Raw genomic sequence first — 17,243 nt, forward strand, 5'->3', positions numbered from 1 at the left:
TCTTCAGGGCTCCCGATAGTGACGTTTGAACCCAAGCTCACAGCTTCGCAACCCTAACCAACTTGCTCTGTGATGTGGGAAGTATGGGATAAGGGGAAAGCTGGATAAATAAAAGAAAGGGGACAACAAATACAGGTGGCAAAAGACTAAGAAGACGGGAAAAACACAAGAGGAGAAAATAAACCAACTGGTTTATAAGTCATATTCATAAAGAGAGAGAGGAACAAGAAACGGATGGAATTAAAGGAATAATTATTATTTTATTAACTAAATATACTTAATTTTTTTTCGCAAAAATGATTGTGTGTACATTAAAAGTTACTTATGTTGTGTCATATACGAAGGCAGATCAAATATAAACGGGTACCGCTGTTGTTAGTAATAATTCTGAAGCGGGACTTTGCCAGGATGTGTGAGGGTGTCTGGAGAAGGGCTTTGCATGCGCGAACAACAGTGGATAGCTGGACTGCTTCAGTACACCATGAGTGAGCAAGAGGTGCACACATCTGTTGCACAACACATCATCAAATTTCTCGCAAAAGAGGGCACCAAACCTTCTGAAATTTTGAGACGGCTCCGTGTACAGTTTGGGGAAGAAATACTATCGCACACTCTAGTGTATGAATGGGCTAAAAAAAATTGTGGCAGGAAGAGAAGCTGTGGAAAATAAACCTCATGAAAGAAGACCGCGGACAAGCATCACTGCAGAAAACATTGTTGCCATTCACGACATTATTGGTGAAGACCGGAGAATAAAAATTTTACAAACTGTTTTAGCCATAGGAATAAGTTACGGAAATGTTCAAACCCTCATCCGAGATGAACTCCATTTCAGAAATTTGTCTGCCAGATGGGTTCCTCATCTCCTCATCTCCTCAACCAGGAACAGAAAAAGATTTCACCAGCAAGTTTGTCAGAGATTCCTCCATCGCTACGAGGAGGGAGAGGATTTCTTGCACCATATTGTGACTTGTGATGAAACTTGGGTGCATCATTACACCTCAGAGTCAAAGCAAGCAAGCATGGAGTGGTGGCAAAGAGACAAAGTTTGTGCGGTCAAAGCCAAAACATGCCCACCTGCTGGAAAGGTGCTTGCAACCATTTTCTGGGACTCCACGGCCATTTTGCTGGTAGATTTTCCTCACAAACAAAGAATTAATGTACCCTATTACCGTCGCCTTTTCGATGAAGCAAAACCTGCGTATCATAACTAGCGCCGCCAGCAACCGATTCAAAAGGTCCTTCTTCTCCACGACAATGCAAGGCCGCATACTGCAACTTTAAAGTGGGAAAAAGTGGGGAGGAAATTCACTGGACACCTCTGGAACACCGTCCGTACAGTCCAGATTTACTGCCCTGCGACTATGTTTGGACCACTCAAACAAGACCTAGGAGGACAGCAGTTCAATGATGATGCACGTGTAGAAGACTTTGTGCGCAACTGGCTCCGCACACGTCCCTCTCCTTTCTATCAGAACTGCACCAAAAACAGACCAATCCGATGGAAAAATGTGTATCGAAGGCAAGACACTGTCGAAAAGTGATCTGCATATGTGCATAGTTTTGGTTGATGCAATCAATTTTTAAAAATAACTCCCGTTTATATTTGATCCGTCCTCGTACTATAGGCCAATGGTATTCAAACTTTTTGGTTGGCGTACCCCAAAAATAAATTCTTTCACTTTTGTATCGCCGAAGTATGATTATATTGTGATTATACAAATGATTGTTGCTGGATGCCAAATAATATTAACTATAATCATCATCATAGTCATCATCTTCCGCAGCTTATCCTGGTTGTTCAGGGTCACTCCACGCACTGAGGCATGATAGAGTTGCGCATAATCTTACTGACACCACCGTATTTTCTTCAGGCAACGCACAAGCATTAGAAGAAAATTTTAGGCTACCCATAGCCTCCAATGCATAATGACATGGAGGATTTTTCTTCTTACAATTTATTTTACATAGCACCGACACAGAAAGGTCTTATGGCGATGATGGAACAGGAAAGGCCTAAAATAGAGAAGGAAGTGGCCATGGCCTTAATTAAGGTACAGCCCCGGCATTTGCCTGGTGTGAAAATGGGAAACCGCAGAAAACCACCTTCAGGGCTGCCGACAGTGGGGTTCGAACCCACTATCACGCAGATGCAAGCTCACAGCTACGCGCCCCTGAAAGCACGGCCAACTCGCCTTGTCGAGGATTTACAAGCCAGCTAGTATCTAGGCATTCACCAATGATCACTGGTAGGGAATTAATTATGACAGACTTCAAACTTGTTAGTTCCTGGAAGCAAAGCTGGCAAGAAAACTGTTCAAAGCAGTTAAAATCTACCCTGCATCATGACGAGACCTCCTGCTTACAATCTCCAAAATGCGACCATGGAGCTGACAGGGAGACCATCCGTCACATTATACAGGACAGCAAGACCAGGTCCTATAATGGGGACTTCACCCACTTCCTGATGGCAACTGATGATGTCATAAAATATATCACCAATTTAGATTTACATGCCTTATTGTAATGTGAAGCCATATGATAACTAACAAATTGAAAATTGATCATACAGAGGGGTCCAGAAAAATGTAGACACTCTTTGATACTGAATATTAATTGAACAAAATATCTTACCATTACAATTCTTGCACGGGATGAAGGTTATTTTGTGTGTTCAAAGCGACTCCCATTAGCAGCCAAACAACGTCAATGCCGCTGAACTGCTGACCGAACTATGACTGTCAGTGTTGCCGGTATGATACCCGCACAGGACACCTTGATGGTTTGTCGTGGCTCACTCAATATAGCTGGCTTCTGTCGATAAACTTATTTTTCAAGGTCCCCCATAGGTAGAAGTCAGGAGGTGTAACATCTGGAGACTGTGGTGGGTATTCAACAGCTCAACAGATTAACACGTTTGTCCACGTGAATGTGAGGATTTTCAGGAGCCCAATACATGCAGCTGCGGCGGTTTACAGTACCGTTCAGTTTGAAGTGCACCTCGTCAGACCAGATAACCATCCCTGCAAACTGTTCATCCTCACGAAGCAAGCCTTCAAACAACTTGCAATACTCCATCCTTCAATCCGGGTCATCCTCATTCATAGCATGCAGCAATCTTGGAATGTACACTTTCCAGTTTGCAGCCTTCAGAATTCGTCATCCCGCTTTCACGTGCACGCTAATTCACAGGTTTTTGGGGTGACCTGATAAAATGTTGCAACACAGGAGCAGCACTGGAAGCTACGTTTTTGACAGGCCAGACCTTTCCTTATGCACATCCTGAACAGTACTGTCAGTTTCAAAGTTATCCCAAATACGATAAATTGTTGTACGTGTTGGTGGTTGAGTTCCATACACATTACGCCATTAGGCATAGATATCAAGGATAATTTAATAAAAAACCACCTATTCAATACTTTCCACATTTAATGTGGTTATTATCTACATGATTTTATGTAGACTTATTTAGGTCAGGTACATGTTTCACCCATTATTTTGGGCATCTTCAGCCTGTAAACCACCTTTAGGTGATTCTACTTGTAACATTACACCATTGCCGTTGTACCTTCGTGTTTTCGTACTTCAAGTACCACTTCCAAACGCCTTGTGTTGCTCAAACGACAATCTTACTTCATTAATTGCTGCACTGTCATCTGCTGGAAAACACGCACCAAGATTGTCGCACCATTCACGTGACTTCATCATCGGTTGAAAAAACAATGGACTATACTACTATGCAAGAATTGCAACGATATGTCATTTTGTTCCAAAGATATTAACTATCAAAGAGTGTTTACATTTTTCTTGACCCCTCAGTACATTTCTGATGCTTGTTGTTTAAAGGGGCCTAACATCGAAGGTCATCGGCCCTCAGTACATTTCATTCTAATGTATAGTAATAGCATTACTTTCTATTATTAGTGCAAACTAAAAGCATTCTCCCAATAGTTACATAGTTAAAAAATGCACAAAGAACTATGAAAACAGACATTTTAAAGAAATACTAGGGAGGAAAAAACAAGGGAAGGATGGTTTGATGGTGACAAACTCATACACCTTACTGTACATTACAGAGACAGTAACTTGAACACTATGCTATGAAAATGCTTCTCTGAATGCTGGCTTATAACCTGTGTTTAAACACCAAGATGCTAAATTCTTGAAAAATGTTATTTCTAAGAATTTCCAAATGCATATTCACTTTATTTGTAGTGAATCAGAACGTCGAACCAATAGATAACACAGGTGTATGCTCCACAGACAGGATGTAGCATGGAAGAAAAAGAAGAGTTCCTCAATGAACTGGTAACACATATTGTTGGAGATGGGATCATGACAATGTGAGATCTGAATGCTCATGTGGGAACTGATAGAATGGGAAACGAGAATGTTCTGGGCCCACATGGATATGGCAATAGAAATGAAGATGGAGAGAAACTGTTGGACTTTTGTATCAGAAATAACCTGCTAATAAAGAACACATGGTTTATGAAGAGGAATAGCCATAAGATCAGCCGATATAGTTGGGATGGACAGTATGGAACACTCATCGATTTTATAATAACAGACCAGGAATGGGGAAGATATGTCATAATCCCTAATGAAAGTATCGAAGGTGATCATAGATTATTGATTGTGGAATTAAAACGAGTAAAATTCCCTAAAAATGCATTGAAGAAGAAACCAAAGATCAGGATTTGGGAATTGGAGGAGGAGGATAAAAGAATGGCATTCCAAGATTGTATAAAAAGGAAACTACCTAACACAGAAATACGAAGTGGAGAAGAAGAGTGGGACAATTTAAGACAGACGTTAAGGAAGTAGCAATTGAGGTATGCGGGAAAACAAAAGCAAAGGTTAAGTGAAAGGAGACACGGTGGTGGCCAGACAAAATAAAAACAGAAATAAAAGAAAGGAACAAGGTGAAGAAAGAAATGGATAAGGAAAAGCAGAAAATGTATCAGAGGGATGAGAATAAAATAGAAAGGTTAGGGTCAGTCAGGGTAATTATGAGACAGACAAAAAAAAGGGGGAAAAATGAGACACTCAAATTTTTCTGCTCTGATTAATGATCTCAACACTTTGCATGAATGATGTTATATATTAGTCTTATGTCCATTATGATAAAATAATTGAAAAGTCTACGAACTATATATCTACCAGTAGACAAGGTTTTCCTGAGTGGTGTTTCTTCTAACCAAAAAAATTCCATGTGTTGCACTTTGTATTTTGTTACTCTATCTCAATCCAAAAATCCAGGGAAGTGTTTGTGGTATTATTTCATAGTATAAGGGAGAACCTTCCTTTTCAGCTTGTAAACACAATTTTAAGTTTTTGATTTGAGAAGAAAATTCATTTTTAAAAAATGGGGGTAAATATGAGACATCATGAGGGTAAAAGTGAGACACTTCCAGGGGAAAAATGAGACACTTGGTACACTTATTTCTGTACCTAAATACTTATCCTACTTTCAAAAATCAAACGCACTGACAAAACCATAATCAAGCGAAAAAGAGTGGACCCAACAGCAAAGGTGATATCATCTGAAGAGTATTCTCAGCTTATGAGGGAAAAGGAGAAACCAGTTCATAAGAAGAATAGAAAGGGTACTGGTATTCAAAAGACAACAGTTCCAGCAGTAAAACCTCCATCTAAGACAAGAGCAAAAGTTGATTCGTCTGACTCAGCTTCAAGCGAAAGTGAAGATTGGCAAGGTAGCAGTGGCAGTCTTGATGAAGTTGGTCTACATGACACAGATGCTGAGGAAATGACCGTGGCAGATGAAGTAAATCTGGGTGACTTTGTACTTTTTGAAAATTGAAAGTTGTGAAAAGCGGCACTCTTTTCAATATAAATATGTTGCCACTGTTCATAAAGTACTGGAAGGTAGAGACATGCAAATTATGTGTCTCAATTGAGTGGACAATAACAAAACTGCGTTAGGCTTAACAAAAATGACATATCCGTTGTGGAAAAGTCAAAATTACCGGCGAAATTGCCTGTTCCAATAATAACAGGGAAAGATAGAGGCATTACATTTGCAATCCCAGGAACATTTGATGTTTTTGAAAAAAAAAAGAACTAGAACTACAGTTTCTGCTAACCCGCTTTTACTAAGTGAAATGTTTCATTTTTTCACCATTCTGATTACAATGGGCATTATATATTTATTTAGTATCATTAAAATGTAACATTAATTCAGACATAAAGCTCAGGTACCATTTAATTAGATAGTATAATGTCAATCTATACTACGTAATTTTTGTAAGGAAAATGTATAAAGATGTATCTCAAGCCTAAATTTTCTGTTATTGAAACATGGCCATTTTGTTCCTATAATAAAACTGAGGAAAGTGTTGCAAACTATTACACCCAGATTTTTTTCTCTCTTCCTTTGACCCTAAACTGTCTCACAATTACTGTATTAACTCTCCAACATGATTTTACAGTCTGCTACAATACTGTCTCACATTTTTTCCTGGGTTGTCTCAGAATTCCCCCTTTTGTGGGTTAAAAATGAGATGCACATTTATATTTATTTTTCAAAAGTTAATGAATATATAGTAGGCTAATCTGTAGTTTCCATTGCTTTTTGTAACACCAGTCACAACTTATTAAGATTATTTGCATAATTGTCACTGTTGTAGTTTGTAATTTATGAACAAAGTTGTTAAAAAGTCTCATATTTACCCTGACTGACCCTACATGTGGAATACAAAACACTGAAACAAGTAAAGAGCAGCATCAAGGAAGAAAAGGGGAAATTTTGGGGAGAGTTTACCACCAAAATTGAGCAAGATAGTTGAGGAAATCAAACTATTATACAGAGTAATAAAATTGAAAAGAATAAATCAAGAAAAAATCAAGGCAATTAGAGATAGAAGATGGATCCATAGTACACAACAAAAATAGTCTACAGAAGGTGAAGGCAAAGTATTTTGAAAAACTTTATAATGAGGATGACTGCTCGGAGGAAGAAGAGATAAGAAAATGTAAATAATAGATTGAGAAAAAGAAGAGAACCCGATAACATGGTTGGAACTTGAAAGGGCAGTGAAAACAATGACCAAAGGTAAAGCAAGTGGAAAAGACGAATTCGAAGCTAATATGGTTAAGGCAGCGGGAAGCATTGGACTACAGTGGCTATACAGAGCCCTCAATGCCATATGGAAGGATGAAAGGATACCTGAAGAATGGCAACAAGGAAGCATTGTACCACTGTTCGAAAAAAGAAAATAGGATAGTTGCTTTACGTCGCACCGACACAGATACGTCTTATGGCGACGATGGGATAGGAAAGGCCTAGGTGTTGGAAGGAAGCGGCCGTGGCCTTAATTAAGGTACAGCCCCAGCATTTGCCTGGTGTGAAAATGGGAAACCACGGAAAACCATCTTCAGGGCTGCCGACAGTGGGATTCGAACCCACTATCTCCCGGATGCAAGCTCACAGCTGCGTGCTCCTAACCGCACAGCCAACTCGCCCGGTAAAAAGGAGATAGGAAGAAATGTTAAAATTATAGAGGTTTGACTCTATTATCATATGGACTAATAATAATGGAGAAAGTCATAGACTAAAAACTGATGGATATAATAGAAACACAGTTAGAGGAAGAACAATATGGCTTTAGACCGAAGAGATCAACAATACAGGAGACTTGATATTTACAGTGCAAACGATTATGGAAAAACCATCTGAAAAAGGAACAAGGAAATCATATTTGTATTTTTGGATTTGGAAAAAGCTTATGATACAGTTAAGAGAAAACATGTATGGGAATACCTACTGAAAAGGAATTTACCAAAATCATCAATTAACAAGATAAAAATGTTGTATCATGACCTTAAAAGCAGTGTACAAGTGAGGAGTGGCGAATCTGAAACATTTTATACAAAGAAAGGTCTCAAGCAAAGAAGTGCACTGTCACCATTAATGTTTATTATATTAATGGATGAAATCATAAAACGTGTAAAACACGTCTCATATTTACCCTGATGAACTGAATGCTTTGGTATTTGTAGATGATGTGGTGATTTGGGGAAAGGGAGAAAGGGAAGTACAAAGGAGACTGGACATATGGAATGAAAATCTGAAGGAGTTTGGAATGGTAATTAGTAAAATGAAAACTGTAGTCAGGCACTGTGGAAAAGATAAAAAGAGAAGCCAAGTGAACATAGATGGAGAACGGTTAGAGAATGTAGAACAGTTTACATATCTAGGTAGCATTATTAATGGAAGTAATGAAATCAACCCTGAAATTAATAACAGACTAAGTCAAGGTATAATATTTTATCAAGTCAGAGAGTTTTTATGGGATGACAAAGTACCCAAGAGAACCAAATTAACATTATATAAACAGTATTTCATACCAATTGTAAGATAGGACTAGAAACACTGGTAACTAATAAGAGATAAGGCAGTAAGATCCAAGCAGTAGAAATGAAATTTTTAAGAACATCAGTTAAAAAGACAAGAAGAGATAGAATTCAGAATATTAAAATCAGAGAAGAGCTAAATAAAGAACCGTTAGTACAGAACATACAGAAAGCAAGACTAAGATGGTTCGGGCATGAAAAAAGAATGGGAAAGGAACGGGTAACAAGAAGGGAATTGGAAAGAGAAGTTAAGGGAAAGAGACCCGTTGGAAGACCGAGAAGAAGGTGGACGGATCACATTTGGAAGAACATTAGAGAAGCTGGATTGGATATGGCAGAAGTAATGGAGCAGGAAATGTGGAAGGACAGAAAGGAGTGGAGGAGGCTTGTTAACCACACCCGGGTGACTGGAGTGGGACACTGATGATAATGATGATGATGATGATGATGATGATGTAGGTTAACCTCCATCAAATTGGTGTGTGTGAAACTATGAACTCTGTTGGTCAATATGAAACTACAATCACCAACAGCAGCAGGAAAAAGACAAAATAGGGTTCTATACTAACCATCGAAAGTAGCCCGATACAGAGAGTTCCACTGCGCAGACTGGCAGATCCACAGCAACATCTGGTCAGGAGAGGCTGCTTCCCCCTCTCCTGGGAATTCTCAATGTTGGTGACATAAAGAGGCTCATCAGCGGTGGGACCATTACAAGAACTCACAACCAGTCGCACTGGACTGGCATAAGACATCTGAAAATAATGAAGAACACTGCTGTATTTTGAAGTTGAACCTAGCTGGAATTCTAAAGTAAAATATAGTTCAGTAGTAAAGATGCTAAATCTGTCATATGTTGAATTCGCAGCCCAGAAGCTTAATTTGATCCCCAACAGTTCCACCATTAGTCCACACTGACATTGTTAAGATGTTACGAAGAAAAATTCCTGGCAGCTGACACATAACTGCAACAAGTCAAACACTCAAGTATCTTGGCTGTGAACTTGATTACAGCTGGAACAATGCTGAAGTCCTCTGTAACAGAACTTTTACATTAAACTTCATATCTGTTTACATTGGTGTTACGTATTCTGTCTTACTTTCTTAGTTCTTTCTTTTGCAGATGTAATACTGTTACCATACGTTTTCTCTTTCAGATAGTTTATAATATTCGTCTAATGGAAGGGGAGTTAGAGACTGGAATAACTTACCAATAAATTTCCAGTTTCTTTGCAATCATTTAAGAAAAGGGTAGGGAAACAACAGATAGGGAATCTGCCACCTGATTGACTGCCCTAAATGCAGATCAGTTGTGACTGATTGATTGATTGATAAATTAATTTATTTAAAGTTAGTTTTGGCAGCCTGAAGAGCCAAACAGTTTTAAAATTTAGCACAGAGGCATTAACTGGCTATCATCACTAGATGACACTAATCAGCCTTTCAAAAAAATTGCTCCCAAGCAAAATTTTTCACTTTTGCATTTTCATTATTTTCAGAATAACTCATTCAAAACAGGGGAATAGAAATACCTTAACCCCGTCACCGTAACATGTTTATTCCAGCTCCATTCTAGACCACATAACCCCTGTGGGTGGGGGCGGTAGAATAACATCCACTGTATCCCCTGCCTGTCGTAAGAGGCAACCAAAAGGTAGACCAAGGACTCTCACCTTGGAAGCGTGGACTGGCGACCACAGTTCCGCTAGGCGAGTCTGGCATTGCTTCTGCTCACTTGTGTCTGTATCCTCGGTTTCATCTTTCCTGTCTGACCTCCCCTGCTCAACTCCTGCTCTTTTTCGACCACAACACTATTAGGTTTTTGAGGCCCAGGGAGTCTTTCATCTTCATGCCCTTCCCTTTTCGAAGTGTCGGACCTTCTGATTAGATTAACAGAGGGTGGTTGTCCAGTTGTACCTCACTTTACAAGGGCGAAAAATGAGAGTATCCTCCTATTCAATACATCATATATTCCGTCATTAGACGGAGCAAACAAATTCAAACATGTTTCGGCTCGCTTGAGCCATCTTCAGTGAAAAAATTAGGGGGGTTGGAATAATTTACATAATATAAGTTGAAAAAATGCTAAAAAACATAATGAAAGAGCAAATGAAAAAACAAACAAAAGAGAGCCTAGACGGAAACAAAATTAGCACAAATATACAATATTTACATCAATATGCAGAGCAAAAAACAACTTATTGCGACAAAATTCAGTGAAACAGGTGTTAATTTAAAATAATAATTGAAACTAAAAACTGCGTTAACCTAAGAAACAAGGGAATGAGAAAACAAATGATGCAGATGGAAATGAATAATAGTAGCACATGGTGAGGTTGTGGACCTCATAGTTTACAACCTCTTAAAACAATAATCACCACCACCACAATCTCGACCACATACTACACGATTATCCAAATCTCAACCAGAAACCATGACAACCTGCGAGTAAATTAAGGAGAGCACGTCGTAGCCAGGAATTATACCCTTGATGTGACGCTTTATGAGTGCTGGGGCTCTCAATGCAATGTATATCGATTACTAGTAAGTAATGTTTGTCCAACCCTTGTCCCGTTTCTTTACGAAGTGGGCAATGAGGTGAGATGAATAAGTCGTGGCGGGTTTTTATGACCAGATGCCCATCCTGACGTCAGCCTCAGAGGAGTTAATGAGAAGAAATTAATGACGTGATATATGATAGTAGGAAGGGAGAGGATGAAACCCGGTGCCAGCACATAGCCTACTCCTGTCGAATAGCACCGAGAGGTCTGCGCAGTGTTTAATGCCACCATCCGACGACGGACGAATCACCAACAACAGCGTCATATGCCCTAACTCCATGTGAGCACTGCACAGGCTTAATCCAGGCTTTTGACATGCAATCTAGTGATTAGAAATTGTATACCACCACCTCCCCTACCCTGCCAGCCAACATTCTGATGATGAACATTTTTCGACCAACAGGACTCGAACCGGCTAACCACGGTGTCAGACCATTTAGACTTCCAACACCTTAACGATCATGACCACCAGGCGGGCAGGGTTATTAAAATATAACAATTACAATTTTATTTTCAGAAGTAAATTACCAATAAAAATGACATTTTGTGTACAGTAACGATTATGAGTAAAAATTGCTTTTAAAAAGTAATCATTACAAGTAATTCAATTTCTTTTACTCGGTTGCTTCTAAACTCTAGTTACTGTAAATGTTATGTAAGGGAAAATGAACAAGTCGGCAGAGTGTCTGGCTATGATGTACAGCACAGAAACGAGGCCCATTACCAAAGCTCAAGAAAGAGATTTGGAAGTAGCAGAAATACAAATATTATGGTGGATGTGTGTGCGATCATCAGGGAGAATAAGATAAGAAATAAAAGCATTACAGGAAGAGTAAAAGTAGGATGCCTGGGCAAGAAAATTCAGGAAAGGCAACTACAATTACGTACCTGGGAAGCAAAAGGGAAAGCAAAAGTCGGGAAATAAGTCACTATAATCTAGGCCATAAATAATTTTATTCATGCTGAATGAAATGGTAGTTTAGGGGTAGGCCTTAAATTTAATTCCCACATAATTATGTTATTACTGGTCGTATCGATAAGGACATATTGTATGATTAAGTGTAGAGATGAGAGGATGAGATTGCGGGAAAGAGAGTCCAAAATTGGTGATAAACAGTAGAAGGAAGCAAGGAACACCGAAGTTGAGACGGAGAGAGAAGACAACAGAAGGCCTGAGAGAGAAAGTTTGGAAATGAGAGGAAGCTGGAGATACAACTGGAGGAAGACAATTAGAGAAGCTGTATGGCACAGAATAAGCCTAAGATAAAGAAGACTATTGCGAATTTTTAAATCCAGCCATCAATTCTATATATATATATATAAAATAAGAGTTTTGTCTGTACATTGCTCAGAATTTAAAAAGGATGGTATTTCTGTACCAGTCGTGCCCACAATAACAAAGAAATGCACTTCTTACTTTTCTGTAATTTCTGTCTGCCTGTCTTATGTATGTACACGCATCACGAGAAAACAGCTGAAGAGAATTTAATGAAAATCGGTATACAAAGTCGGGTAATAAGTCGCTACAATCTAGGCCATAAATAATTTTATTCGCGCCGACTGAAATGGTAGTTTAGGGGAAGGCCTAAAATTTAATTATCAAATATTTATGTTATTAGTGGTCATATCTTAATGAAAATCAATATACAAAGTTGATGAATAAGTCGCTATAATCTAGGCCATAAATAATTTTACTCACGCTGAGTGAAATGGTAGCTTAGGGGAAGGCCTAAAATTTAATTCTCAAATATTTGTTATTAATGGTCGTATCTTAACGAAAATCGATGTGGGAAATTGAGAAATAAGTCGCTACAATCTAGACCATAAATAATTGTATTCACGCTGAGAAAAATGGTAGTTTAGGGGAAGGCCTACAATGGAATTCTCAAATATTTATGTTATTAGCGGTTGTATCTTAAATGAAAATCAGTATGCAAAGTCGGGAAACAAGTCACTATAATCTAGGCCATAAATAATTTTATTCATGCTGAATGAAATGGTAGTTTAGGGGTAGGCCCTAAATTTAATTCCCACATAATTATGTTATTACTAGTCATATCGATAAATACTATATAACTGAAGTTATATACTTTCCGATCATTTATATCTTATACATTGTTGCCATACCTGCTATGACAGAGATATTCATGAATTTGGATTTTTGTTACAACGTCTTTATTGGCCGAGTCACTACAGTCTACGCTATAAATATTTTTTATAAGACGCCCTAAGATCACAGAGCCGAAAGAAAACTAAATGTGAAGGCCTATAATAACAATAACATTACAATGACCATTGTTTGTTGTGACGTGCTTTGTCTTCTGTTGCCACTCATCTCCGATAGATGGGATTACTGCTGCGTACCAAGTATTTTTTTTAAATTGCCTTACATCGCACCGATACAGATAGGTCTTATGGCGACGATGGGAGAGGAAAGGGCTATGAGTGTGAAGGAAGTGGCCTTGACCTTATTTAAGGTATAGCCCCAGCATTTGTCTGGTGCGAAAATGGGAATCCACGGAATAAAATCTTCAAGTCTGCCGACAGTGGAGTTCGAATCCACTATCTCCCGGATGCAAGCTCACAGCTGCGCACCCCTAACCACATGGCCAGCTCGCCCAGTTGTACGAGTGTATCAGTCTGCCTAAATATTGGCGGGAAGTAGCTAGGGAGTTAGGTAACTTTCTTCTTTAGCATGCCATTCTTCTGTTCCATAAATTTTCCGATACTACTGGTACGTAACACACTGGTTCATCATACCATTCGAGCTATTCAATCCCTACTCTGAGGCACTGATTGGAATGAGCAGTGTGCATTTTTAATGGAATAATGGCAGAGGAGTGTTCACAGCTGTCTGCGGCCTGGTCATTCCAGCTCTGTAACTTTGGACTGTTAGATCGGCGCCCTAGTACTGTTCGTTAAAAGTGAGAAAATGTGCGGTTTTTCATTTGATCGAGTATTTTATATGATAACACTGCTTTTAATAGATACTTTCCTACTGACGTTTTTGTAATGACCTCTGTTTACTTCAGTTAGGAAAACTACAAGGTTAGTCTTTATGAGAATCCCATAGCGAAGCACGGGTACATCAGCTAGTTATTGTCAAATATAAGAGTTTCCAAGAAAAAATTATTTGTAATAAGGGTATTTGTGGGATGCTGGTATGGAATTTTCAGAGCTCACAAAAAGCATAAAGTGACCAAGTTGAAGTAAGCTGAAAGGCACTTGCTGATATGGAATTTTCAGAGCTCACAAAAAGCACAAAGTGACCGAGTTGGAGTAAGCTGAAAGGCACTTGCTGTTGAGCAGCTCAATAAATATTAACACTCATCCGAAATTAAGAAAGTTATTGTAGAAGAAAAAATATTACTTACTTTTAATCCACTGCCATAGAGCCTCCGTGGCTCAGGCAGCAGCGCGCCAGCCTCTCACCACTGGGTTCTGCAGTTCAAATCTCGGTCGCTCCACGCAAGATTTGTGCTGGACAAAGCAGAGGCGGGACAGATTTTTCTCCGACTACTCCAGTTTTCCCTGTCACCTTTCATTCCAACACTCTAAAATATCATTACATCTGTCATTTATTAATCATTGTCCCAGAGGAGTGCGACAAGCTTCGGCAGCTGACACAATTCCTATCCTCGCCGTTAGATGGGGGCTTCATTCATTCCATCCCTGACCTGGTCAAATGACTGGAAACAGGCTGTGGATTTTCATTTTCTTTTTTTTTAATCCACTGCTATCCGACAAGCATCAGAACTGAAAACAATAATAAGTGTTTGTTCACTTGAAGGTAAATTCTAACCTCCTCTCCTTCTCACAAAATTTTTCTGTAACAGCATCATAAAATGTTGGCTGGCTTCTCAAATATTCCAGTAAGCTATTTTCAATTGACAGCAGTGCAAAAGGTGTCAGTCTTTCTTGCCCTTTAGTTGACCGACAATAAGATTTTATTCTTTTGAGTGGAGAAACTGTGCTTTCAGCTGATAAGGTTGTGGCAGGGATAGTCACAATTAATTTTGCCAGTCTGTAGATCTCACATAACCCTAAATGAAGTTCATTCTCATGCATGAATTTAATTAAATCAAACACTGGTTTATGTTGAAAATCTTGAGAAGTATATAAAACACACAACTCATTCTTCAAGCGCAAAATATCAAAATAGGAACCATATTGCTTTTTAAGTAGTCTTAGTTCATTATCGGGAAACTGTTTGTTGTGTTTGTCATATAACTCATGATTAAGAAGGCGAAAGAATTCTAATTCATTCATGTGCTGAAACCTTGTCTTCAACTGAATCAGAATATTGTCCAATATTTTGACAAAAAGCTGTCTGCATGCAGTAGCATCTACTGTGCTGTGTCTTCTCTTTCTGGAATTAACATTCACTACATCACATTTTTCTGCCTCAACCATATTGCCAAAGTGTTTCTCAAAAGAATTTTCCAGTATTTGTTGCAGTTTTTTAGTAACTTTGTCAACCTCTTTTGAACAGTACGCTATATCTATGCTTTTATTCATAAGTGAGTTGAACAGGACATCTGTAAGTGAAAATATTTCTGCAAATACATTTAGCAGAAACAAGGTACGTGGGTCCTTCAGGAATGATAAAAATCTTTGAACCTTCAAAATGGTATCATTGTCCCATTCTGCAGAGTGATCAAGTACATGGTGGAAAAATAAAATTAACATACCGAGCTTTTCTTTGATGATATTCACTAGCCTGGAGGTAAAATTCCACTTTGTGGGGGTTATTAAAGGCAACTTCTTGTAAAGAAAATCTTTCAGAGCCAGCGTTCCTATGGAAGACTGTGACAAAAAGGTCACGAGACAAGAAAGCATTTGAAAAAAGATATGACAGTCTTTGATGTTTGAGGCCGATTGTTGGAGAGCCAGATTCAAGGTATGGCTGTAACAATGAACAAATTTAGCACATGGATATAATTTACGAATTTGAGTATTTAAATCATTAATTTGTTCAGCTATTACAGCAGCACCATCATATGTTTGTGCAATGAGTTTATGGCTGCATTTATATTCGCTCATCACAATTGTTATATGCTCTAGTAGCGTGGTAGCCGAGTGACTCCTCTCAATGTCACTGAAATGAAGAAATCTTTCTTGAATGTCCCCATTCTGATCAACAAACCGCAGAACTGTAGAAAGTTGAGAAATATCACTTTCATCAGAGGTTTCATTCAAAATAATAGCCACAAAGTCAGCTTGTTCAACTTCAACACTTATTTTATCGGTAACCAAGGAGCTAATGGCTGAAATTACATTGTTCAGTATAGCCAAATTAGTACCTCTGAAGACGGTAGATTCTTCCAAGTGACTGTCTAACAGGGGATCATATTGGCGGATCAGCTTCATGGGTTCTGTGGATTTTTCTCTATCAGATTCATATTGAGCAGGAAAAGCCAGGTTTTGTTTGGCAAGAAAACAAACGGCATTAATAACACGTTTAAGTAATTCACGATTCTTTTTCACTTCTTTGTTGTGCATTAGATCACTAATCCGCTGTTGTTCATTAAGCTGATGAGCGATCGTTGTCCTTCCAAAACTGTTCAATTCAACAAAACATTTGATATGGTTGAGAGTTTTCTCATGCCTTCTAAGAGCCACAGACAAGGCATTTAAATTATCGAAGCCACGTTTGGACCACACTCCCCCATCAGAAGAAAACAGTAAACATGGCCAACAAAACAGTTTATTTAACACATTAGATCCAGTTAACCACTGTGTATTTTCATACCGCGATACTTTGAAGTGTCTTATATACACACCCTTTTTATCTTTATCTTTAGAGGTTAGCTTTGGGATCTCTGGACAGTGCCTGCCTTTTTTAACGATCTCATTTCTCTCGGTAATAGATCTTGTAGAAAAAGGTTTCAGTATTAAATCATTAATCACACAGAACTTAACGTCACCTTCCATCGCGTCTGTTCAGTTCGCACACTATAACCGTGTTGTCTTGCCTTGATAATTTAATGGGCTTCGCTAAACGTGTTCAATCTTATATATACGCTACCCAAAACGAATTAAGGGTCCGGTCTACCAGTCCTATATAGTGTCTTCTTCAGTGTTCTATATGGCAGGTAATAATACAAAAACCTAGTATTTTCGCACCTCTGCTCCTTCCTTGTACCCTAATGGACATATTTAACAACATATGTCGGTGCCTACGAGTGAACTGGCGATAGCCGGCTTGTGTACCATAACCCGAATTAACAACAACGATTATATATACGCTACCCAAAACGAATTAACAACAACGACAAACACTCGTCTGAACGACACACTCTTTCT

General features: G+C 38.7%; 1 protein-coding gene across 2 annotated transcripts in view; it reads right to left on the reverse strand.

The window, feature by feature from the left end:
- Nucleotides 1-16,819, reverse strand: part of LOC136883254 (uncharacterized) — a 35,787-nt gene extending 18,968 nt beyond the window's left edge. The window contains exons 1-2 of one of the 2 annotated variants that reach the window (XM_067155465.2): nucleotides 16,721-16,819; nucleotides 8,946-9,131 (exon numbers count right to left, since the gene is read on the reverse strand). In XM_067155465.2, coding sequence (XP_067011566.1) covers nucleotides 8,946-9,131 — 186 coding nt within the window. In that variant the 5' untranslated portion in view covers nucleotides 16,721-16,819. Of the gene's footprint in view, nucleotides 1-8,945; nucleotides 9,132-14,311; nucleotides 15,514-16,720 lie in introns of those variants that run through there. The other variant, XM_067155464.2, reaches the window with a different exon arrangement.
- Nucleotides 16,820-17,243: the final 424 nt, after the last annotated feature.

This window comes from Anabrus simplex, chromosome 11, assembly GCF_040414725.1.
Source record: "Anabrus simplex isolate iqAnaSimp1 chromosome 11, ASM4041472v1, whole genome shotgun sequence".
NCBI classification, from domain to species: Eukaryota; Metazoa; Arthropoda; class Insecta; order Orthoptera; family Tettigoniidae; genus Anabrus; species Anabrus simplex.